The sequence below is a fragment of the Paramormyrops kingsleyae genome, chromosome 15 (genome assembly GCF_048594095.1).
Source record: "Paramormyrops kingsleyae isolate MSU_618 chromosome 15, PKINGS_0.4, whole genome shotgun sequence".
In the NCBI taxonomy this organism is placed as follows: Eukaryota; Metazoa; Chordata; class Actinopteri; order Osteoglossiformes; family Mormyridae; genus Paramormyrops; species Paramormyrops kingsleyae.
This window is the reverse complement of record NC_132811.1, coordinates 2,497,464-2,522,000: the sequence shown is the minus strand read 5'-3', so window position 1 is coordinate 2,522,000 and position 24,537 is coordinate 2,497,464. Positions and strand designations below refer to the sequence as shown.

The 24,537-nt window shown below is 47.8% G+C and overlaps 2 protein-coding genes across 3 annotated transcripts in view; one reads left to right on the top strand and one right to left on the bottom strand.

The window, feature by feature from the left end:
• Nucleotides 1-4,018: 4,018 nt before the first annotated feature.
• On the top strand, nt 4,019-14,312 carry LOC111860212 (cortexin-1). The gene is made up of 2 exons (XM_023843665.2): nt 4,019-4,131; nt 11,951-14,312. Exon 2 carries the CDS (start codon nt 12,748-12,750, stop codon nt 13,009-13,011), a length of 264 nt encoding a protein of 87 aa, XP_023699433.1. The 5' UTR covers nt 4,019-4,131; nt 11,951-12,747; the 3' UTR covers nt 13,012-14,312.
• An 85-nt stretch (nt 14,313-14,397) lies between these two features.
• Nucleotides 14,398-24,537, bottom strand: part of fbn2b (fibrillin 2b) — a 49,401-nt gene continuing 39,261 nt past the window's right edge. For both annotated transcript variants that reach the window (XM_023843919.2, XM_023843918.2), the window contains exons 51-65: nt 24,432-24,497; nt 23,996-24,121; nt 23,779-23,898; nt 23,560-23,682; nt 22,172-22,303; nt 21,884-22,009; nt 20,917-21,123; nt 20,182-20,307; nt 19,861-19,983; nt 18,952-19,068; nt 18,734-18,862; nt 18,511-18,630; nt 17,687-17,918; nt 17,415-17,568; nt 14,398-17,188 (exon numbers count right to left, since the gene is read on the bottom strand). In XM_023843919.2, coding sequence (XP_023699687.1) covers nt 16,814-17,188; nt 17,415-17,568; nt 17,687-17,918; nt 18,511-18,630; nt 18,734-18,862; nt 18,952-19,068; nt 19,861-19,983; nt 20,182-20,307; nt 20,917-21,123; nt 21,884-22,009; nt 22,172-22,303; nt 23,560-23,682; nt 23,779-23,898; nt 23,996-24,121; nt 24,432-24,497 — 2,276 coding nt within the window. In that variant the 3' untranslated portion in view covers nt 14,398-16,813. The remainder of the gene's footprint in view (nt 17,189-17,414; nt 17,569-17,686; nt 17,919-18,510; nt 18,631-18,733; nt 18,863-18,951; nt 19,069-19,860; nt 19,984-20,181; nt 20,308-20,916; nt 21,124-21,883; nt 22,010-22,171; nt 22,304-23,559; nt 23,683-23,778; nt 23,899-23,995; nt 24,122-24,431; nt 24,498-24,537) is intronic.

The window sequence follows — 24,537 nt, the reverse complement described above, 5'->3', positions numbered from 1 at the left end:
TCTTCTTTGTGGGAAAACTATACGAAAGACGTGGGCTTGTAATGCTTATAGTACAGGAAATGTCAGGTGACGAGTTATTTTACCTTTGCGTTCTAAGTTTCTCCGTAACAGATGTGAATATGTAGGGAAATTTGATTCCGTGTGTAACTTAAGCACAGAAATAAGCACAGAAATAAAAAATGATGCCTCAGTAGCCTCGTTTAGGGCTTACTGGGAATGACACTTATGACGTAACATTTTATGGATGGTTGATCCATGAGCTCTGCTATGTTTCAACACACAAGAGCGATTTCCCTCCATGGAAATCAGCACGGTGCTTCCTGCTTTGGGATTCCGCCCAGGTGCGTTTGGACAGCAGAATTCTCCTTCTTCAGCTTTACCAAGAAAATTTTAGTTATGATTCAAACTGGGGGAAAATAAAATAAGTACTCGTGGAGGAAGACTTCCTTTCCTGAAACTGCAGCTTGTTCAGAACTGTGTGTGTATTCAGCAGTGAAGCATCGCACTATGAAAAACACACTCACTGCTGGAGCTCCGGGTGATGGATGGGCAGTAATGACCCCCCGTGGATCTCATTAGCGGGGTTATTGATTTGATTGGGCCACCTGCCTTCCTCTTAGCTCCAGGCTCTGTCCAGCCCAACCTGGTTAACGGACCGAACCCTGCTGAGGGTTTAGAGCCTCCATGACCTCTCACGCACACACACACACACACACACACACACAAATCTAATCTGCACAGAATAAAGATATTTTTCAAACTGAATCAAATCAAATAATTATTAATCAGTTCTAAATCACTAAACATACATAAAGGATTGTTTCCTCTTAAAAGTACATGTATACATAATAATCTGACCCGCAAAATGTCCTCTCTGATTATTTAAAAGCATATAAATTAAGACTTTGGGATGCTGCCTTTAACAGAGGCTGCTGGAAGTACATTCAAAGGCATAAAAAAGATACGGAAAATTGGCAGTTCTGTCAGCTGGAAAAGCAAAGTGAGGCAGAGTGGATTGGTTTTTTATTACTAATGGGACGCCCTTCCAAATGCAGCGTGCGGCGGCGTGACAGCCTGGGGGAGAGCGGGGGCCCTAACGATGCTCTCTGCGCGCACGCTGTCTGTAACGACGCTGCCGCTCGGGGCTCTGGCCCGTCTTAGGCGGCACCGGAGAAGCGAGCGACGTCGCTAAGGCAGCCGGGCTCTGGGATGGCAGCGTGCGGCACAGATGGCCAGGATAAGGCCCTGCTTCCCTGGTGTGGCTGGTTGTAGGGGTGAGACTGGCAGCAGAGTGGTGGAGCGGCTGTGGGCACTAGTCTTCGGGCCGTGAGTAAGCCGCGGTCTCATTTCCCGGAAGCTCATAGAACCGACTCGACTGGCCTTGATTCCATTCAACCTAAAGGCGACATTCATTCTTCTTCCTCATCTCCGGGACGTGCTCAGATGTCAGATGGAGGGGGAGGGGCATTCTTGGGGCAGAATGACGTCAAATAGCAAAGCCTGTTATTCAACCCTTGTCAAAAGTTTACACTCTTTACTTCTTCACCCAGGGACAGACTGGAGGTCTGGAACCCCACCCCCAGTTCTAATTCACCCCCACCTCCCATAATCCCTTGAACCCCTCTGTGGTTCCCATTCCCTTCTCATGTAACACAACCTACCCCATTAAATAAAACCCCCTTTCATACTTCAATCCCTGTATCAGATGGACCTGTCCACCATCCACGCACAAATCCTACACTTACGAGGAGCTGGACAAATGAATATAAAATGAGTCATAACAGTGATTAAATCAGCACATTATTCCATTAGCTGGCCGCTTACTTAGTTGCATGGCGTAAGGAGTGCTGTAGATGCTTCTGGAAGCAGATGTTACTGGCAGCAGGTGGAGCAGGTGTCTCTGCTGTTGTAGCAAGCAGGCAGATGAGTGCAAAGCTCTGGAGCAGATGGGCAGCTGAGTGACTTAAGTGGGGCACTGCACAATCCAACGTGTCAGGGAACCCTCAGCGGACATGGGGAACCCCCAGCGGACATGGGGTACCCCCAGCAGTCATGGGGAACCCCCAGTGGACATGGGGAACCCCCAGCAGACATGGGAGATCCAAATCACAACATATTACCTAAAAATATTACCTAATCGCAACGGTACCTATGCCTATAACCCAATGATGTCATCACCTCCCACCACCATTTTTAAGAGCACTGTGGCATTGTTACAAGTTGTAGGTGTTCTCGGTGTAATCTGCTTGATCTGAGTTTCTTACTCAAGTCTTTGTTCCTCCACTTATTTCTCTTCTAACTTATTTCACACCTCTTATAACTCACCCTCCACAAGTGATTTATTTTTTCCTAACCAGATATTTCATAAATAAATACGTTGAGCTAATGCTCATGTTACACCGTTCTGCACATAATCCCTATACTGATACGTCAATATGCGATCTCTCTATGTTCTGTTTAACAAATGTACAGGGAAAATGTGAGGGCGTACATATCGATGACAATGCCAATAACAATGACTGTATTGCAGGAATGATTAATGTAAAAGAGCGTGTAAATACTGGGATTGTGTAATCAATAGGAATCAGTCAGCCAGTGGCAGGTATAAGCGATGTTCAATGAGCACTCTCTTAATTAGAATAGCAGTGTAACATATTGTTATATTTAACATAGGGTATTCTTAAATCAGTGGGAAAATAATATTCCTTACTTCAGAATCTATTTTGTCCTGACGTACATCTTATCTCTTCTGATCGTCTGCATTGTACTTCAGCACTGTGCATGTAAGAAAAATATAATAAGAATATATATTGTGACAGTGCACTCAAGTATTCTGCTGGTTAGTGTCTGTAACAGCAATTCTAAATTCAATGTATTGACGATGCATGCCTGCGTTTTTCTGATTGTTGTGCACAAAAATCAAGTTGTTTCATGACAAGAATGAAACAGCACAGTTTGTGACAAAATTATAAGGTGAGTTCTGCACGGATTAAATAACATGTGCTTGGTGCTATTAAACTGAAAATGCAATTAGGCTATTTCCCGAACAATGTGGAGACATTTTAATAATTTTATGTCAGCAGCATCTTGCACTGATGCGGCAAAGTGACAGCCTGTATTCAAGCTTAGTTCATCCAAAGCAGGCTAGGTTCAAATGGGGATCTATCCAACTGTTCCAGATGAGCAGCCCTGATGAAAACAGTCATCACTCTCAGCCACAGCAGGTTAAGAGAGCAGGCTGCGCTATAGCTGCGAAAATGGCTTAGATACAAGTCGGATTTTCACTTCATTCAACTGTTTTCAAACGGGCTTTTGCACATCTGAAATGGACTATTGATTTGGCTTAGAAATAATAGCTGCATTAAACCAATGATTGTAATAGTGACTCTACTGATTGAGACGTGAAGCCGGTTCATAGCAATCCAATTGTATAACAAGACCAGATGATAAATCTACTGGGTTCAGTTTCAATTAAATTTTTGATAGGGTCCCCTGTCCAAAAAGTATTTTGAGATTTTTCTTTGTAAAATATTCTCCTGCTACACCTAACGTGTACAGAGGCAAGTCTGTTTAAATACTTTGAGCAGAACTTCCCCACTGGAAATTGCAATATAAACGTCTAGGATAATTTTATCATCGATTTCATCCTGTCTCGAATACGTTATGGAGATCTGTACTTTTATTCTAGGTTATATTTTAAAGAGTAGTTGTATTTCGCGGTACCTGTAAGTGTATCAGTACATGTCAAAGTAATTATTTTTAAGGTTTAAGCTACTGGTTTTAACCGGTCCAAGCATCTCTAATATTATACAAATAATGGCGACAACATATTGGACTCCTTATTTATTTTAATGAGAATGAACTATAGCAATACTTCTAATAATAATGTAAATGGCTACGTTAGACATGCTTGTGTTTCGTTAGGTTACGGTATGCTCGCCTTTCTTAGAAGCCATGACGTTAAATGTGATGGGCTGCTTTAAAAGGCTGGCGCGTCGACAAAGCCCTTAAACAGATGGCCAGCCTAAGCAAGAGAAGCTGGCGGAGCAGGGAGTTATTAAAGGGGAGCGCCGAGCGGCCGGGGAGGCTGAGGGAAGTTTGCGGAGCGGAGCGGTGCGGAGCGGGCGAGCGGTAAGAGCCACGCCGAGCCGATCTCTCTCTCTCTGCGGGAACTTTGCTGGAGTTTGCACGATTGGCAGATGTCCAATATTACGTGCATTTTGTTTTGGACGGAATGGTTTTAATTTTCCCGGCGTTTTATCATACACTGATCAGAAACCAATGTATGCATTTCATTTTTGCTTTTCAACAGAGTAATTTACCACTGCGGCGTATACAGTTCGGATTTCATACATGCAGGTCATTGGCGGCGTCGGGAAAGTTACTGTGCTGTAATGGGCTCGATCTGTTTTTTAAGATTTCATATGGCAAGCGCTATAGACGACGAATGAATGAATTAAAATCTTATAGCGTAATTTCATAAACCAATAACAACATATAGGAAGCGATACGGCTCAGCGTCAAATGGTTTCACTATTAGCCCAGATGTTAAAACATTCGTCCTCCTAAATCACAGCAATAAATTATTATTACTACACAACATTTATATTTTTCAAGATATATATATATCGGAAATATTGTGTTTTCGCGATACAAGGCACAATTAATCACTTTAGCCCTTTATAATACGCGGCTGTGTTTTAAAAATGTAACTGATTAGGATTTAATAATATGTTGTGTTGAGTGGAAATTAGAGATATATTTTAAAATGTCAACTTTTGTCGAAAACTGTAATGGTTACTGCTGTGACAGTTTTACCTGTAATTTTTCCAATATATATTGGGGAAATTAAGTGTTATACATGAAAAATAACTACAGGTCACTTCTAACATCTAAACGATTATATAGATTTTAGAGAGAAAGGAAAAAACAAGTACTAATCATACTTAACAATTATATATATAGGTGTTGTTTCACCAATTTATCTTCTTCCGCGAAATGAGAAAAATGGCAATTCGGCAATAAGATCTAACCATATGGATTGAAATTACTGGTCATACACGAATTGGTAATTCTTTAATTTCCGGGACACAAATAATGCCGTATTATACTATTACGTATATAAAAATTAACTACAAACTAACTCTTAGTTACATACTGATCTCATATGTTAATTCATCATGTATAATGAATCGTGACGCATCTTTTATCTGGAAATAGTCGCTATATTTGTTACTACTGTAATTCTGTAAACCTTTGCGAACTACTGAAGGAACAAGTCGTGAATAACAAGTTAAACACTGATCTCATATTTTCATCTTTAATGATTCATGATGCAACTTTTATCCTAAGCACTTACTGTATCTGTTGATTTTGTAAACCTTTGTGAACTACTGGAGGAACAAGTCATGAATAACACAAGTGAAATACTGATCTCATGTTTGTTCATCATTAATGAATCGTGACGCATCTTTTATCTCAAGTAGCGACTATATTTGCTCATGTTTTGTACTTCAGCGGTGAGTTATTACTAAGTATTTGTGCCCCGTCAAGTAAATTGTTACCGATAAATTTAACAAAAAGGACAGCGTACAATAGCCCTGCATTGCCAGTAGACACAAAAGTACCTTACTATTATACTGTGTGCTATTACAAGTAAGAGTGTAAAAAGTTACAATGTGATGGATATAGAAGCACGATCTTTTAAATCATGAATTTCATTATTTACTCTGAGTTACGTGTCACTGACTGTGCCTTTGCTTGTCAATATCGGAGGAGGCGTTTGAAAAAACATTGAAATGTCAACCACGTTGAAATTATAAATAGCTACCTGGATAAACGCACAAAGTAAACGTACTTTGAACAATACCGTATAACAATTATTTCTTAATCTATATTTTTGTGGCATGAATATTTAAATTTGCAAGCATGCGTGAATAAGCCTTGCCATATGTGTTAGACTATAGCAGTAGGCAATAGGCGTGTATTGTATACCTATTTTTTAAGGCATATTAAGGGGGTATGGACCTGGGGAGACCAGGGTACATGGCCTCCCCCCCAGTTTTTAATTTGACCTCATTCATCCCCCAACAAATAGACCTTCATGATTGTGTCCCATAATATCATTCTCTCTCCTGCACTGTTGGGCATATCTTTTCAGTACAGCCCAAAGTATGCTTGCAGCTAAAGGACATAGTTCAGTCAATTGTGTCCTTAGCTGTAGTTTCATGAAAGCAGGGGTGTCAAACTCCAATTCCCTGGGGGCCACTGGCTGTGTGGTGTTCTCCCCAAGGGGGCCACGGGAGAAATCACACAACAAAAAAAGTCCTATCTTTTTCACCTTGAAATTTTGAATTCATTTATAAAAATCAGGCCTCTGCTCAATTAAAGGAATAATACATTAGTATGAAGCTGAGATGAAATTGGCATTGACTATGAAGTAGTGGGTGGCGGTCAGGAAGATTAAAAACCAAAATACGATCACGCCAGATTCAGTCCTCTTAAATGCTGTCACTGCCTCCTACCATGTTTTTACTGACATAAAACAATCCCACGTTGCATGCTGTGCCTGCATGCTTGTGTACTGTGCCTGCATGCTTGTGTACTGTGCCTGCATGCTTGTGTACTGTGCCTGCATGCTTGTGTACTGTGCCTGCACACTTGTGTACTGTGCCTGCATGCTGCGTCTGCGGGACAGTTGCCACCTTTGGTTGATGCTGGACAAGTTTTTCAAAGCACCATAATCAACCACTGTTTTAACGATAATTAAAATCTGAAATGGTAATACTAAGTATCGGGAGTATTACCGTGAACCCAGTAACCATTTCATACTTAGAACAAAGTAAAGATTGATTTGAGGGCCATATGAAATAGTGAAATAAAAACATGCTGTGGATGTGGCCCGCGGGTTGGTAGTTTGAGACTCCTGCAATAAAGTGCTTATTCTCTGTTTCTGAGAGATCTTAAAGAGACCCCAAATTGTGCAGTGCATTTAAGAATTAGGCAAGTATTTACATGGGGTTATCCGCCATGGTACCCTGACCTCCTTGGATGTTCCGCCATTTACCTTTAAGTGTCCGTCTTTATCATAAACAAGGGCCGGCCGGCGGTGGGTCACTGCCTCGGTGCCATGTGCTGCTTGGGCGCTGTAGCGTGCCATTAAAGGCGGCCTCTTTGCCTCGAGAGCTCATGGCTATTAACCTGTCTTTGTGAGGCGGCAGTCTGCCCCCTTGGAATAGAATCTGCTGACTCCCAAATGTGGTCCCCAGCTTTAATTCAGCCCCTAAATCTGTATGGTGAGTGTTTCCTTTTGGAGAATCCGCGCAGGGCTGGGAGCAGTCGGATCGGGGCAATCGGCTTTATCATCCCACTCAAATTTCTCTTCGGCAAGATTCATTAAGCTCAGGGTGACCTCTTGCCCTTCGCTATGACCGGCCCCTAAACAGCATGCAATCAGGAGGCGTAGTGTGAATACGAGGTGTGCGCATGGGCCCAGAGTGTCCAGATGGAAAAAGAAACATTGTATTCTCCATTTGTACACGTACAAGCAGATGTCTTGGTCTCCATGGGAGACAATGACAGGTGAGAGCAAATTTTGGGGATCTGATCCAGGGTCAGCTGGATCAGTTAGGGTTTAGGGCCCTGCTCAAGGTTCCTGTGGTGATATAATTACTTTGCCAGCCTTGAGATTCTAACCGACGGCCATCTAGACATGAGTGTTGATTCCTTACCCACTGGGCTGCATTATAGACCCCCCCCCCCACTTTTGGTGTAAGGATGCCCCCCCACTATTAAATTATTATGAAATTTGATGGCACGCTTCACAGGTAACACCTTGGATGAGATCTGCCGTTCTCATCAGAGCCGGACCCCGGCTCAAGGGCCACCGCTGTCTTGGAGCCAGTTTGATCTGGCTCTGCAAGCTCTCGTGTCTCCTTAGAGATATGACTGCGCACCATGTAATATATTTGTTTTCATAGCTCCCCCTTGGCGGTAGCAATGCACACTGTCGAAAGTGCTGGCATCTGACTTTGTGAGTGCTGACTTCTTCGTATTCTGGGAAGTTTCCTCCAGTCCTGATTCTGTCTGATTAATGTCATTCTAGTCATTTTATGACCACCAGGCGTGACTTTGAAGGACTTTTCGCGTCTCTGGCCACCACTCTGAAAAGCCAGCCTGGTCTTCCCTTGAGCAACTCGGCTCATATGCGCCCCCCGCTGGCCTGTTTGGGGTAAGGCAGAAAGGGTAATGCCCCTAAGACTCACTTCCGTGGTTGTTGTCCCCTGCAAAGCTGAATATTTTATGTCTGCGTGTGCTGGGAATTTAATTAAATGTGTCTCGATGTTGGGTTTGACTGGTCAGTGCATTTTTATGATTGATTTAAGAGAACAGCGCCAAGAGTAATGCTGACCTTCAGCTTTCAAAGTTGATGCAGTTTCACAGTCCTTGTATACGCAGTTTTAAAATGATTTTGCATCACAATCAGGAAGCCATTATCCATGGCCACACAGATACAAAATGCCAGGCAGTGTAGCATGAATGTCAGTTGTGTGACGTATGTGCCCATGACATAACCAGTAACACTTTACTTCAGGGACATGAATAATGTAGTAGTACGTGGTTAGTTAATGCATCAATTAACCAGTAACTATGTACTGATTGAATGTTCATTCATCATTAATCAACCATGACAGTTCATGTATTTCATGGGGAAACCTACACTAATTCATGATTTGTTCTTGAGTAGTAAAAGAGTTAATTTTTTACCCTCAATTGAAGTATTACCATTTCTACCCAAATAGTTAACTGTTTAATAGTTAACAAATTGCCTTAGTAATGCTAATGCATTTATCAAGTGGCACTAACCACAATGCAGCCAGTGAAGAACCAGTATTACCTCACACTTTAGAAGAAACTCTGTGTGTCCTTAGACTGAGCAGATCTGCCCCATCCTGTGTCTTATAAAGGGATACAGTCAGTCCTCTCTGAAATCACATCCTTTACAAGTAGTCAGTCCTCTCTGAAATCACATCCTTTACAAGGGATACAGTCAGTCCTCTCTGAAATCACATCCTTTACAAGGGATACAGTCAGTCCTCTCTGAAATCACATCCTTTACAAGGGATACAGTCAGTCCTCTCTGAAATCACATCCTTTACAAGGGATACAGCCAGTCCTCTCTGAAATCACATCCTTTACAAAAGTCATTGATTTTTTTGAAGGGGGCTCATGAATAATGCTTAGTATTTATAGAGTCTGTTTATTTAAATCATGCACGGCACTGGGGCTGACACATGGCAAATGACGAAAACTACAATTTTCTGTGAATTGATTAAAAAAAACCTGTAGGGATTTCAGAATGTAGAAGGCGCCGTTCTTATGCCGTTATTGTATTATTCTGAAAGGTCAGCAGTCTGCAGGTAGTTCATTCTGCACTCTCTTAACTGCATGCTCAGCAATCGCATGTGGAGTGAGCACCTTGCAGCGTGTCGTCTGGGCTGTGGGGGTGCGGCAAGGGGCCCCCCCGAGGTCCCAGGGGTCACAGTTTTAACTGCAGGGTTTAATTTTTCAGGTCCCCAAATGCCAAAAGTCTCGTAGGGGTTAAGGTCATCATGCTGGGATTAGAGTTTTCCCCATAGAAATGAATGGAGTCCCCACTAAGATATGAATACAGGTCTGTTTTTGTGTGTGTGTTCATGAGCGGGTGTGTGTGTGTGTGTGTGTGTGTTTGTGTGTGCATGAGCGGGTGTGTGTGTGTGTGTGTGTGTGTGTGTGCATGAGCGGGTGTGTGTGTGTGCGTGTCTGTGTGTGTGCGAGCGGGTTTACCTATCCTTATGGGGACATAATGTCCCCATAACGTGATAAATATCCATTTTTTTCCCTTATGGGGACCGGTTTCCTGCTCCCCAGGCGGATTGTGCCGGAAGAGGAAATAATCCGGCGCCTTCCCTCCTGCTTTGGCTTTGGCCTCATCGCTCTAATGGTTTTTCCTTTCCTGTGTTTCCAAACACTCCCTGCACCCTTTATCTTTGGGCTGCATGCTTCCGAGGGTGATGTCAGCCGCTTGGCTCACGCCGCAGACGGAGTGCTGCTCGGGGGGGTCGCGCGTCCACAGAGCCTCCAGCAGGTGGTGACTGACACAAGGTGGCCTGTACACAGGTGTGCATCCCACGGGACTTGAGATCCGCAGATGTGAGGAAGTGCTCTCTTAGATGGGCTCCAGGGTCTTGCCCCCATCACAGACAGCGATCAGACAAACCTCTGGTGTGTGTGTGTGTGTGACTCTGTCTGTCTGTGTGTGTGTGTGTGACTCTGTATGTGTGACTCTGTATGTCTGTGTGTGTGTGTATGTGTGACTCTGTATGTCTGTCTGTCTGTCTGTGTGTGTGTCTGTGTGTGTGTGTGTATGTGTGACTCTGTATGTCTGTGTGTGTGTGTGTGACTCTGTATGTCTGTCTGTCTGTCTGTCTCTGTGTGTGTGTGTGTGACTGTCTGTGTGTGTGTGTGTGTGTGTGTGTGTGTGTGTGTGTGTTTGCACTCATCGTTGAGCTGTATCAGTGTTTCTGTGTAGGAAATCATGGATTTTTGTGATGCCTTTTTGCAAATTTGAGTTTTGGGAATTCTGATTTCTTATGAAAATTTTTCTCCTCCTTGTTGTTTAAGCACATGTTTAAATATCAAATACTGAACTTCATTCAGTAAACCATTCCATAGAATTACTGACAATCTTCAAGAAATATCTCAAGACCTCAAGAGGTTTGGGGAACCTAAGCTAACACATTCTGCCAGTGACCTGCTATCTCTGACAATTCCCTGGTTATGGTCTCTTGGCAACACTGGATGTTCTTGCTTAGTATTTTATAATTGTCTAGTGCAAAGTTCTCATGGTGTTTTGACTTGATTGGCTAATTGATTGATAGGCTCTGCGCATGGTTCTAGATTAGGGGTGGGTAATCTTAGCCTCAAAAGGCCGCTGTGTGTGCGGGTTTTCACTGCAGCTCCCTAATTAGATCACTTATTAGAGGACTTCTTGACTGTCCTCACACCTGGGCATGAAGAGCTGACCTATAGGTTATCCCAAAAACCTGCACACACACTGGCCTTTTGCGGATAAGATTACCCAGTCCTGCTCTAGATCCGAAGCTAACTTACACTAGTGTATCAGGTTAGACGATCACAGTTTTTCTACCCTCACCTTAAATATCGGTCTGCCAAAAGCCTGAGTGCTGAGTCCTATTTTCTACACTGTTTTCACCTATGATTGCATCCCTACAAATGGTCCTAATACCATCATAAAGTTTGCAGATGACAGCAAGGTGATAAGCCAATCAGATGTCTTGGTCCCGCCTCCTCTAGTTGCTTGGACCCTCCTCCTCTACAATCTGATGGGTTAAACTATCATATCCTGCACCCCCATATCCTGCAATAATGTCATTATTTGCAGTGTCTTCCACGAGTATGCTAGTATTTCTGAGAAATACACCGTACAGCGTGTCTGGTGTTGGTTAGTCATTGGCAGGTGTGACTTCATTCCACCAGCTGCTGTTAACAGCCCTGTGATTAACGAGTGTCGCGACGCCACCAGATGAATGTCACTGACATTTACAATACCGACATTTACACGGCCGTCACCGTCACTCATTACTGCCCGGCGTTAAGCCACAGTAATAATCTGCTGAGTAATTGTAATCACACCAAATGTCAGTTTGCTAGTCGCGGAGACGCAGAGCGCAGCTGGTAAGTGGCAGAACGTTCTCGTTCTTCCGCTGGACGGAGCGGTGGAGGTGAACCCGTGAGGGAACGGGAAGCCAGTATGGAGATGTGAAATATTGACTGGTCACTGTAAATGTTTTGTTTCTGGGGTGGGGATGTAATCTTCTGGGGTGGGGTGCATTTTTTGTGCAGCCCTTGAAGCGCCATGTGATTCTATCTGTGTGTTTTCTTTTCCCAGGTGAGCAGGGGAGACATTGAAGACCCCGCCCCCCCCAGCACTATACCCAGGCTACCAGGAGTAGCCCGTCTAGCCTGCCTGCTCACCGTGCCCCCCCCAAACCACGACAGCGCCACCTACAGTCACCTGTCCACAGATAAGACCTGCATCGGCGGCCAGGTCGCGCTCCTCCGTCCATCCAGAAGAGAACCCGTCGGCCATTCGAGGGACCTCTGCTGCCCATCAGGCACACTGGCAGTTTAAAGAGACATTTTTTTGGACAGGTTCTTAGAGGCCGCTGGGATGGAGGAATAGATGACAGGCTCTCGGTTCCCTGCTCGCCGACGGGGTCCCTCTGCAGCCCGCTAATGAGCGCCTGTCTGTGCTCGCAGCTCCATCGTGTTTTCGAGAGGTGCTGCCGCACACGGTCGCATCCCCCTGCCCCTCCCGCTGTTTATTCGGGTTCCCCCCCGCCCCTCTGAATATCAGGCAGCCTGTCGCCTTGTCGGTTTGCATCTGTAGCCGTGTGGCACATGACAAGCCGCACTGGGATTGGCTGGGTTATTTATCCGTCCGCTGGGCCTGTCCTGTCGTGTCCTGTTGGCGCTGTAATTGATGTGGCATCAGTGAAATAAATAGACCTGTCATCAGCCCCCCCCCCCCCCAGGTCGTCTGGCTCTGAGGGAGTCATTGGTCTCTGCCCAAATCCAAACGTCCTCATCAGAACCTCTCTCTCCCCCTGGCCTGCTTTGCCCAAGCTGCTCAGCTTCCCCATTATCCAGACGGTCTGCAAGTCCTGCCAGCGGCCTGCGTGGAGGATGGACGATGTCCCCACGCTGGACTACGAGCTGCTGTCTGTGGGGCCCTCGCACCCGGGGCCGCCCAGCAGCCCTCCACTGGCCGGTGACGCCGAGCAGAAGACAGCCTTGGCCTTCGTGGGTCTGCTGCTGCTCTTCTTGGTCTTCCTGCTGGTGCGCTGCTTCCGCATCCTCCTAGACCCCTACAGCCGCATGCCTGCCTCATCCTGGACTGACCACAAGGAGGGGCTGGAGAGAGGTCAGTTTGACTATGCGCTGGTTTAGCAGGGGAGGAGGGCGGACTGCGCAGATGCCTGCCTTAACCCCAGCTGCAAACCTGACCTTCAGCCTAACTCTGACCCTCATGCCAAGCCGCAAGCCAGAGACACTGCACCCTGGTGTGACACTGCACCCTGGCGTGACACTGCACCCTGGAGCAGAGCACTTCACCTCAGCGTCACCTTAGCTATCGTGCATCAATGGAGTCACGAAAGCCAGCGTATGCGTTCACTGTTCTGACATTAATCACCACAACTTTAATGTTACAAACACTATAGATGTACCACTGGAGTTCCAGCTCAGTGTGGACCGCCAGTCAAAATATATGTTGATCTTTACAGCGACATACTTTGGCTTTCAGGAGGAAGCTTAGTAGGTGTTTCGGGAGTGAGATGCAAGGTGCATCATATCACGTTGTACACAACAAAGACTCATTAAAGTATAATCACCTGGATTACATAGATGGCTTCACTGCATGATAAAATTCTGTGCATCACAACATTCACTGCTCATGAAGAAGACAAGCTAAATATTTTTCTGAACATCTTTAGAATGTAAGTCCGTAAGGAATATTGCCATCATACATACTGCTCTAACATCTGACTTTCCTTTCAAATGTCTTCATGGATTTTCGATAACAATGCTGTTTAAAGAAGCTACATTCCCTTTAAGAAACCTTGCATCCCTTTAAGATATTTTCTACAGCGACAGCAATGTTAAAAATTTAGAGATTTTTGGCTTCAAATGGAATAATTATCTGACTGAAAAGCCATATAAACTATCTTTTATTCTGTTTATTGTACAGTTCCCCCGCTGCTAATCTACCTGCCCAAGCATAGTGACAATGTTGTGATACAGTGGGAACTTTTAGAGACCTCAGATATGCTTTATTTTTGTATCCGGACTCACCTTTGGAGTCCCTTTTTGCTAATGTGAGTGTTTTTTCTGATTTGTAGTTCCTGATGTTATTGGATTTTCAAGACACCGAAGCTTTAGATAAAGTTACAGGGTTGATGCATGAATAACAGTACATTTTAAGGTTTGGATATTTTGGATGTAGTCTAGAGCAGTGCTTCCCAATCTGGTCGTTGGGAATCCACAGTCCCTCCACCTTCCCAGCTCCCTACCAGACAGTCCACATTTTTCATCCCTCCCTTAACCTGGTACAGTAGGAGAAAAATATGGACTGTCAGTGAGTTCCGGAGGGTCGGATTGGGAAACACAGCTCTAGTGGGCTTTCCTGCTGTTCGTGTCCGATGTGGTGGGTAATGCTGTTAAATAAAATAGGGGGTTTCCTCTCCACGTTCTGTCTCTCGTCATTTCTGCCTGCAGGACACTGCAGAAGCTGTCCCACATGACTATGTCACCAAGCTAAATTAAACTCACAAGACATTTTAAAAATATAACCCACAATATTTTTATTGCCATTTTTTTCCTGTTTCCAACAAGTGTTTTTTAAAAAAGTCAACCATTGGCAGTACAGATGTTAATGTGTCCAAAGACCACATAATGCTCATTAAACTTTTCCCCAGCAAAATGTAAAAAAAAAAAAAAAAAAAAAAACTTAAAGTACTTAAAAGTTTACAAACTGACAAAGTGGACGGGAAGTAAGGACAGTCGGCTCAAACGATGACTCGTGTCTGCGTTCTGGAGGGCTCTGCCACACTTCTCGAGTACGCGTAAGGGAGTACTTCTTTGGTTTGGTTGGGTATCCATCCCCGCCCCCCCCCCAAAAAAAAAAGTTACAGATCAATGGTATCGCTGTACTTCAAGTTTGACGATGCAGGCTGAGATACAGTACATACACACATCTTTTACATATAGTGGCAAAATAAAATATAAACAGACAAAACCAGAAAAAGATACAAAGTATACAGGTTCCCACAATAGAAACGGTTATGCATAAATATAGCTCCGGCTGTCTTACAGTGCAGTAATCGCAATGTTGAGAGAGCAAAACTTAACTAGCACCAGAGGCTGAATGTCAGCGACCCCCCCCGGCGGTGGTACTGATGAGGGTGGGGGTTTGCCCCGCCCCTATGTGCCCGTTTCAGTGTATCGTTAAATGCCGGTCTCCTTCCACCATCAGAGCTCCGCGCTCACCATCAATCACTGCATTTAAAACAAAAAAAAAACACACAGGGACAATAGATAGTGGGATGAGGGCGTGGCTGCGGATGTGGCGGATTCGGGATGCGAGAGCACCGTCAACATACCTTCAGTCTCCTTTTTAGAAGTTTTTAGTCTGGCAACCATAAGGCGCTTAAAAAAAAAATCTACATTTCACTTAAAAATATACAATTTAATTTTCATGAAGCAAGTTTAATATTGGTTCTCAGCACTGAGACAATACAAAAAAGACACGGATACAAACAACGGAAACTTGTCATAAAATTGTTATGTTTGCGATCGAGATTCAAGACTGCGGATTTAAGATTTCGTACATCTGTGATTGTGTAGCACCAAGGTTCCTTACGGAAAAAGGCTGTGAGATGTTCGTTAGCTGACCTGATGAGTATGTTGTTCTGAGGTTAGGTGTTCAACTGTGCATGCGTCTGTGGTAGATGCTGCAAAAAAAAAAACCCTCCGTCTCCCACGTCACGGAATGTCCCTGTCTGCTGTGCGCTCATCGTTTTTTTTTTCTTCTGCCCAACTATGTATCGTAACGACCAAAAAAAAACACAGTTTGTTCAGGGTGCTTGGTATGGTGAATTCACAAACTGAATTACGCTGCTCACCAATGCACTGGCATCTTCTTCACCACTTTGGGATCTGTGGTTGTATGTCTGTGTTCGTGTTCTACTTTGGCACGTCTCCCTGATATATTAATGAAGTTTCAGTGCACGATGAAACTGCAGCACCATGAGAACCACGTCCCGTTCGTCCAATCAAACCTTGGGGTTTCACGCACGGCCATATTCCTGCTCCCTAAGTTCTGTAAAAAGGGACAGTGTCGCCTCCTGCTGGAAATAGCTATACGACGGTTACGGTGTGGTTCTTGTACAGTATGTGAAGAAAGTTGAGGTAACTGAACGCAACAGCACAAGTAAACACACAGAAGACACCTAAACTTTCAGCTTTGTGACGGGATGATTATATGGCAACATTAAGCAGTTATTTGATCATTTGAGTTTTAACTCGCTTCCTTTTTCTTTAAATCTGAAACCATTGCAGTCCTTCATGTGAAAATGTTTCTTTTACACAATATTATAAATTGGAGATTACACAAAATATTGCATGGAGCAAAGAACACTCAGATTACAGAAAGGTGAATGACTGTTTGGAAACAAGAGAAAAACTACTCACATTATAAATGTATTGCACCCTTATGCAGGGTGAACTCAAAACATCATTTGGTAAAGATTATCCAATGTTTTATAAGGTGACCTGGCCACTTCCGAAGATCCATTAAAAGAAAATTGTACATAATGCAATCGGACGTGTCGTCCTTTAAGGTTCTGCTGCCACGGTTAACCCCAGCCCCCCAGCTGTTACCATGGGAGGGTCAAGTCATTTGCGGGCTGGGCAGGAGGGAAGCAGATGATTCCCAGTGTTACCAAGGCCTTTTGTACCCCACTGGGGGCACTGATGGGGGGAGTGGGTAGCCTAAAAACCAGGCACCTTCCTGCAACCTTCACACGGGGGCCGGGGGCTGAGGGAGGGGTGGGGGAAGTGGGCGGGGCGTAACCTGGCAATAATGTGAACGAAAAACAGCACACAAATACTGAACGAAGAAGTGGTAGCTGGCTGACCGAGTTCCTCAGAGAGCGCCCCCCCCAGAGTGTGGCCGGCAGTGCGGGGCTGGCACTCAGTGCAGGTGGATGTCCAGCTTGATGTGCAGTGCGGCGCCAATCTCGCCCTGCAGGTAGTCGGCGTCGTGGCGCTCCTCCAGGTGCCGCAGCTTGCGTGGGCCAAACAGGGGAAGCCCGGCGATCTCCAGGCGGTAGGAGCCCGGCGCGGGGGCCCGGCGGCCCAGCCGCAGCACGCTCTTGCCATCGCGGCGCTCCAGCAGGCGGAAGTGGTCGCCCTGGTTGCCGTGGGTGATGACATAGCGCACGTGGTGCTCCAGCGGCTGCAAGGCCGGCAGCAGCTCCAGCAGCGGCTCCTTGTTCTGCAGCTCAGCCAGGCTCAGGTTCATGGGGATGGAGGTCTGCGTGTCCACGCTGGCCAGGCTGACTCCACCCTGTATTTTTTTGGGGGGGGGGGTTTCGGTGACTCTCAGGGTCCCCATGCTAAATGCTAAGCTAATGAGGCTAAAGGGACGCTAACATTCTGACATCACCTTGCTGACTTTGCAAAGAACTATAATTTGGAGTGACCTTCAAAGGAGAACAATCAGTGAAGAGCAGAATAGGGCAGAATGTTGCAGGAGCTGTGTGACACCACCTGGTGACGGCGACGGGACCCACCTGCTTCAGCTCGTTGGCGCTGCGCCGCTGTCGGCCGTTCTTGCCCCCGTTGACTTTACACTCGTAGCAGGCCTCCGGAGACAGGCTCTCATCATCGTCTTCTTCCGGGCCGGGGGCGAACTGGCCCTGGAAACCCATGCCAGTGACGCAGTGCCTGCTCGGAAACAGAAAATCAGGATGCGGAGCGGGCAGCGCACCCCCAGGGGGTTCGGGTCAGAGCAGCACCCGGCCTGCCTCGGAGGACTCTGGAGCGCTGCTGGCCACTTGCTCACCCCTGTCCCGCTCTGTAGTAGCCCCCAGGGCAGCCGCACAGGTAGCCGCCGTCCGTGTTGGAGCAGCCGAAGCTGCAGGGGTTGCTGTTCATGGAGCATTCGTTGATGTCCTGGCAGCTGCCGGTGTTCTGCTCGAAGTCAAAGCCTGATGGGCACACGCACTTGTAGCTGCCCAGCGTGTTGTAGCAGGAAGCAGAGCCGCACATGTCCACCGAGGAGCACTCGTTCTCATCTGGAGGGAGATGATGGTGAGGGAGCTTCCAGATTCAAGGTTCGGGTCTTACTATCACGTGAAATTCTTATGCTGCAGCTGCTCGTATTGCATAATAGCAGCACAATACAGGACAAGACAGTGCAGGACAAATAGCAGTGCAATACAGGACAAGACAGTGCAGGACAAATGGCAGTGCAATACAGGACAAGACAGTGCAGGACAAATAGCAGTGCAATACAGGACAAGACAGTGCAGGACAAATGGCAGTGCAATACAGGACAAGACAGTGCAGGACAAATAGCAGTGCAATACAGGACAAGACAGTGCAGGACAAATGGCAGTGCAATACAGGACAAGACAGTGCAGGACAAATAGCAGTGCAATACAGGACAAGACAGTGCAGGACAAATGGCAGTGCAATACAGGACAAGACAGTGCAGGACAAATGGCAGTGCAATACAGGACAAGACAGTGCAGGACAAATAGCAGTGCAATACAGGACAAGACAGTGCAGGACAAATGGCAGTGCAATACAGGACAAGACAGTGCAGGCCATTCGTGATCAGCAGCCTCGGAGCTGTGTGTGGGGCCGTGCGCGGGACACACCCACCTACGCACTGGTTCCACTGGTAGTGCTGCACGTAACCCTGGGGACAGCCGCAGCGGAAACCGCCCAACATGTTCTGGCAGCCATGCTGACACCGGTGGTTCCCGTTGCACTCGTCCACATCTTCCGGAGAAAGGGAGACAGGGCAAGACCTTACGGCTAAGTTTGGGGGGGGGGCGTGGACTCAAAGGGGAGGTGTGGGGCGGGGCAGGGCGGGGGGGCTCACCCTGGCAGTCCAGGCCGCTGCTGTCCAGGGAGTAACCCTTCTGGCACTCGCAGTTGAAGCTGCCGGGCGTGTTGAGGCAGGAGCCGCGCGTCCCGCACAGACTCGCCTGGCTGTTGCATTCGTTGTTGTCTGTAGGACAGAGGCGGGCGTGAGTCTCAGTGCCCCCCTCAAAAAATGCTTGATGCGGACCCCAGCGAATGAACCCCCTCCCCGCTTACCGATGCAGGTGGTCTGGTGCTGGGTGAAGCCGGAGGGACACTTGCAGGTGAAGCCCCCGATGGTGTTCACGCATAGGAACTGGCAGTTGTGCTGCTTCGTGGAGCACTCGTCCAGGTCTGCGAGGAGGCGGAGCAAAGGGGGGCTTTACTCTCACACAGCAGGGGCGCACAGGGGCGCACACATCTCAAAGGAACATGGCTGTCGTGAGAATGAATCCTGCTGGGGTCTATGGCTGCTGTCTCTTAAAGCAGCGTTCCTCAGCCCGGTCCTCAGGGACCCCCCCACAGTCCATACTTCCGCCCAGCTCCCAGCTCCCAGCCCACCAGTACCAAGTTTTTATGGTGTGTTCCATTCGAACTCGGAAGTCAGAATTTCCAGAATCTCCTAGTGGAAAATTTCATCTGGAATGCTGTCAAAGTCAGAATTCTGACTCAGAAAGTCAGAGGAACCCCTGCAACCCCGACCTCAGAATTCAAGATGGCTGCTCCTTTACCAACCGAAGTTCAAGCTGTAGTTATATACTGTTTATTAGCACTTATGTATTATTTGTGTCTCATTAAATCAGTCGTACACAAAGTGCTGTCCAACTGCTATCTGTGGATATGCTGCTATGGTGTTTGCATGCACCAAATATGTTGTTAACAAATGACATTGCAAAAAAGGGCTAACAAGGAACCTGGCTAGACCTGGATTTGCTAAATGGCTTTCCGACTTCCTGTACTGCAACACAGTTAACTCGAGTGTGATGTCATTCCCAGCTCTGAATTCCGACCTCCGACGTGAATGGAACACAGCACTGATGTTCTTGATTGACTGGGAGCTGGGAGGTTGAGAAATGCCCTCTCAGAGTATTTAGGTTCAGGATCTCAGGTTCAGGATCTCAGGCTCAGGATCTCAGCACCGCCTACCCTTGCAGGTCTTGCCATCTGGCTGCAGGATGTACCCCCTGGGACAGGAGCACAGGTAGCTGCCCTCTGTGTTCTTGCAGAGGAAGTTGCACGGCTTTGGGGACTGGGTGCACTCGTCCACATCTGAAACACAGGAGGGAGGAGAACTATGACATGGGCCAGGAGGGCTGCGTGCCCCCCATTCCAGCCAATGGATTGGCCAGGGAGGCCAAGACAATCTCGTGGATAGAATGAGTTCCACAAAGCGGTTAGAGGGGTCGGTGTTACTGCTTTCCATGCAGCAGCTGCTCTCCAGTGAGATTTAGTATGCAAGGGGCTTACCCACGCAGGCAGTGCCTGTGAAGTCTGGGGTGTAGCCCACATTGCAGTGGCAGCGGAAGGAGCCGATGCTGTTGATGCACTGGCCATTCTTGCACATGTTCGGCATCACCTGGCACTCGTTGATGTCTGCAATGGGGACAGTACAGTGCTCAGAGACAGGGACAGGGCCACCAGGCACGGGGAACCGGACCGCGGGGGCACCGGACCGCGGGGCCACCAAACCGGGGCCACCAAGCACGGGGCACCGGACCGCGGGGGCACCGGACCGCGGGGCCACCAAACCGGGGCCACCAAGCACGGGGCACCGAACCGCGGGGCAACCAAACCTGGGCCACCAAGCACGGGGTACCAACCGCGGGGCCACTGTGCTGGGCTCTGAGCAGCATTTTCCCATGCGATGGAGGCAGCGTTGCGTACACAGAGCAGTGGAGCGTGCCATCGCTGGACACTCATTTGATTTGGCCGTCTGCCCCTGCCTCCTCTTAGTAGGAGGTGTAATAAACACCAAATGGAGGGTTTTTGTACCACCCCCATTGGCTTTTAAATTCATGCTTTATTTGGCATTTATACAAGTATGAGTACAGGTACAATGGAATGCTTCATTTCACATATCCCATCATGCTCTCCTTTGAGACACCCACACACACACAAGGAATACACACACCTCAGAAGCACTGCGGTCCCCCCTCTCCCACCTGAAATGGAACAGTCCACATAGGTGGCAAGCACCCTCACCTCTGCCGTCGGTGGTGTAGCCCGGGCCCAGGGGACACATGCGCTTGTACTGCACTGTGCCGGGCAGCGGGCAGAGCTCACAGCTGGGGCCCCAGCCGCGGCCGCCGTTGCAGCAGCACTCCGACTTGGTGACGCTGTTGCGGTTGGTTGAGCTCTGCTGACACATGGTCTGCAGCACCTCCGTGAAGCAGAAGCCCTGCCTGTTATCTGTGGGGGGGGCGGGGGAGGGGGGAATGCCGTCAGGCAGGAGGATCCAGGCCCATCAATAGTTTGGGTTCGACTCCATAACCTCAAAAGTCACGCTCACTACAACCGTCAAAACACACTTCTTTTGCTCTCTGGACGCCGACATTAGACTTCGTAGAGAATCCCAGCAGGTTGTCTGGGCAGCAAGCAGCACACAAGCTCAGGCCAATGGCTGTAGGTCAGTGAGGCGCTTTTACTGTCCATTTCATAGGTTTCACATTTATTGGAAACGCGCCCCCTCTGGTGAGCGAAATCCTCTGCAGGGAAAAGTCCAGAAACACTAACAGCACGGCCTGACTGTCGTAACTTTCAACGTGGTTAGTTTCCCTGAAAATCACATAGAAACATCTGCTAGTTATCATGGGTCACTAGCGACCAGCTGCCAAACTGGGCAGCTATGATTACACGTTGAACATTTACATAAATTAATATGAAATATTAATCAGCAAAAAAGGCCGTGTGACCTTTATATTTACTAGCATGCTGGTTTATTATGGTAATTTAACATTGAAATATTTTAAAACACCCGGGGGTGTTAGCTACTCCCCAGGAAGGGTTAGTCTGGGCCCCCAGTGCCACCCAATCCCCAATCGGGGCCCCTAGTATTGATCCCCAGTACGGGCCCCAAGCTCAGGCCCCCAGTATGGAACCCTAGCACAGGCCCGCAGTATGTATGGGCCCCCAGCGGTGGCCCCCAGCGAACGCGGGCTCGCTGACTCACCGATGCACTCGGTGCCCGTGACGCTGGCCTGGAAGCCCTCGTTGCACTCGCAGAGGTAGCTGCCCACCGTGTTCACGCAGCGGCCATTCTTGCAGATTCCTGGCTTCGCGCGGCATTCGTTCAGGTCTGCCGGGGCACAAGTGGGGTTGATATGGCGAGGGGTTGGGGTTAGGGGGGGGCCAAACGCACTGCCTTACATCACACCTGTCACTGATTAGGCAGCTTCCGTAGGACACGAAGAGCAGTCAGTCTGCGCCCCCCCCCCCACCCCTTGAGCCACCCTCTCACCCATGCAGCCGTCCCCGTCCGGCCTGCGCTGCATGCCCGGGGGGCAGATGCACATGAAGGTGCCGATCAGGTTCTTGCAGGTCATGCCCTTGGAGGCGCAGTCGTCCAGACCATCAGAGCACTCATCCTGGTCTGGGGGGGCGGGAGGGGGGGTGTTAGTGCACAGAGACACAGAGACAGAGGAGATACGATGAACGCAAGAACAAGCAGGGAAACAAAACTGCAGAGGATCATCAGTATCATACAGAGGAGTAGCTTCTGGTTTCGGGCCCCATAAAAGCATAACATATCAGGCCTCCAATCCAGACCAATACAATTATGCTCTGAATTTTTTGGGGCCCCCATCACTCAGGGGCCCTTGGAATGGTCCTCACCCCCCCCCCCCCCCCCTTACGGTAGCCCTGCAGTGGACTCCCATACAGAATCGAGTGACACACTGAAGATAGTTATACACAGTTCTGTGTCATTCACTGATGCTCCTAGCTGGACTGATTAAACCGCACTGCATCATGCACTGCATTTATGTACCTGTGGATGCTAAAGTGTGTATATCCAGTTGGCATTTACAGTATATATACAGTACTGTGTCATTCACTGATGCTCCTAGCTGGACTGATTAAACTGCACTGCATCATGCACTGCATTTATGTACCTGTGGATGCTAAAGTGTGTATATCCAGTTGGCATTTATATATACAGTTCTGTGTCATTCACTGATGCTCCTAGCTGGACTGATTAAACCGCACTGCATCATGCACTGCATTTATGTACCTGTGGATGCTAAAGTGTGTATATCCAGTTGGCATTTATATATACAGTACTGTGCGAAAGTCTTAGGCAGTCAAAGAAAATTATGTTTAAATGACCTTCACGTTTGTGTAAAACTATATCATATTTGTAAAAGTGTGTTAGCTAAACCATTTCAAACCTCTCCTATAATCACCTCAGCATTTACAGCAACCACCCAATACACCCATGATTTTTGACACCTCGTATAGCTAATCAATATCGACTTTAAAAACTTTGAATAAGCTGCGGGTGAAATTTACCACATGAGGACAGGTTTGGGACCTGAATTGGCGTCCATCTACCTATCCAACTTGGTATCAGTCACTTTTTGGAGAACAGAAGACTTTCCTGTTAGTTTTCATTGTGTTAATCTTAATTTGCATAAATTCTAGTGTCAAAATGTGTTTTTGCTCTGAGCAAATGGACACTTGCTATCCAGATAATCAGCTTTCATTTCTTTTGACTGCCTAAGACTTTTGCATCTGATCTATGGAATGCAGTTATTTCCACTGAAGCCAACTCCAGGCTGCTGTGTGGCCCCGCCCCCTCCCGACAGACCATATGCCCGATGTTCCCATGGCGATGGGGCGCCCTCTCACCTCTGCACATCCTGTGGTCTTCGCGCAGCACGTAGCCCGCCGGGCAGGTGCACTCGTACGAGCCGAAGGTGTTGACGCAGCGGAACGCACAGAGCAGCGGGTTCAGGGAGCACTCGTTGATGTCTGATGGGGGGGGGGGGGGTGGAGGGGTTGGTTATTAAGCGGCTTTCGGCTTGGGTGCCTGGTAATGAGGGATGTGTAAGCGTGAGTGCCACCGACCTTCGCAGGTCATCATGGAGCCGGGTTCGAAGCCCTCGTGACAGGCGCACTCGAAGCCGCCAACCACGTTGGTGCAGGTGCCATTGCCACAGGGGTTCCCGATGGAGCATTCGTCCGTGTCTGAGGACGGAGAGGACGGGGGGGACGGGTCACAGCGGCGTGGCGGTTGTGGAGGCACAGCGAGGGCTGGGGCGTGACCTGGGGCGTCCTGACTTACCGACACACTTCACCCCCGTGTAGTCCAGGCTGTAGCCGAAGGGACACTCGCAGCGGAAGGAGCCGTCTGTGTTGATGCACATGCCGTTGGTGCAGATGTCCGGGTTATCCAGGCACTCGTTCATGTCTGAGATGCACAGGGCACATGGGAGGGGGGGGGGCGGGGGTGGCGTCAGCAATTTCTTCGATTTATGTTACATTTATTTCAGAAATATGTGCCTCTACAATACCTAGTCACATGCCTGCTTTGATATTTGCGAGTCCCTTTGTCGCGTTCTGTGCCATCTAAGCCTGCCAGACGTTCTGTGTTACTGACTGACCAGTGCGAATAATTATTCCTAAGTGCTGATGTACAAAAGGCAAATAAGGAACCTTGAACACTGACACTGGAGGACATGCCCACAGGGGGGCGCATGTGAGCAGGATTCCTCACTCACCCTCACGGGCTTCGCCAGGTCCGAGCACGATTCCGTGCCCGTAGGGACAGAGGCTGTCAAAGGCAGCTGCAAGAGAGAGACAGGGGAGGGGGCAAAGGATTAGGGC

What these genes read in the sequence shown, in the direction of transcription:
- LOC111860212 (XM_023843665.2), top strand. Translation starts at nt 12,748, where the DNA reads ATGGACGATGTCCCCACGCTGGACTACGAGCTGCTGTCTGTGGGGCCC.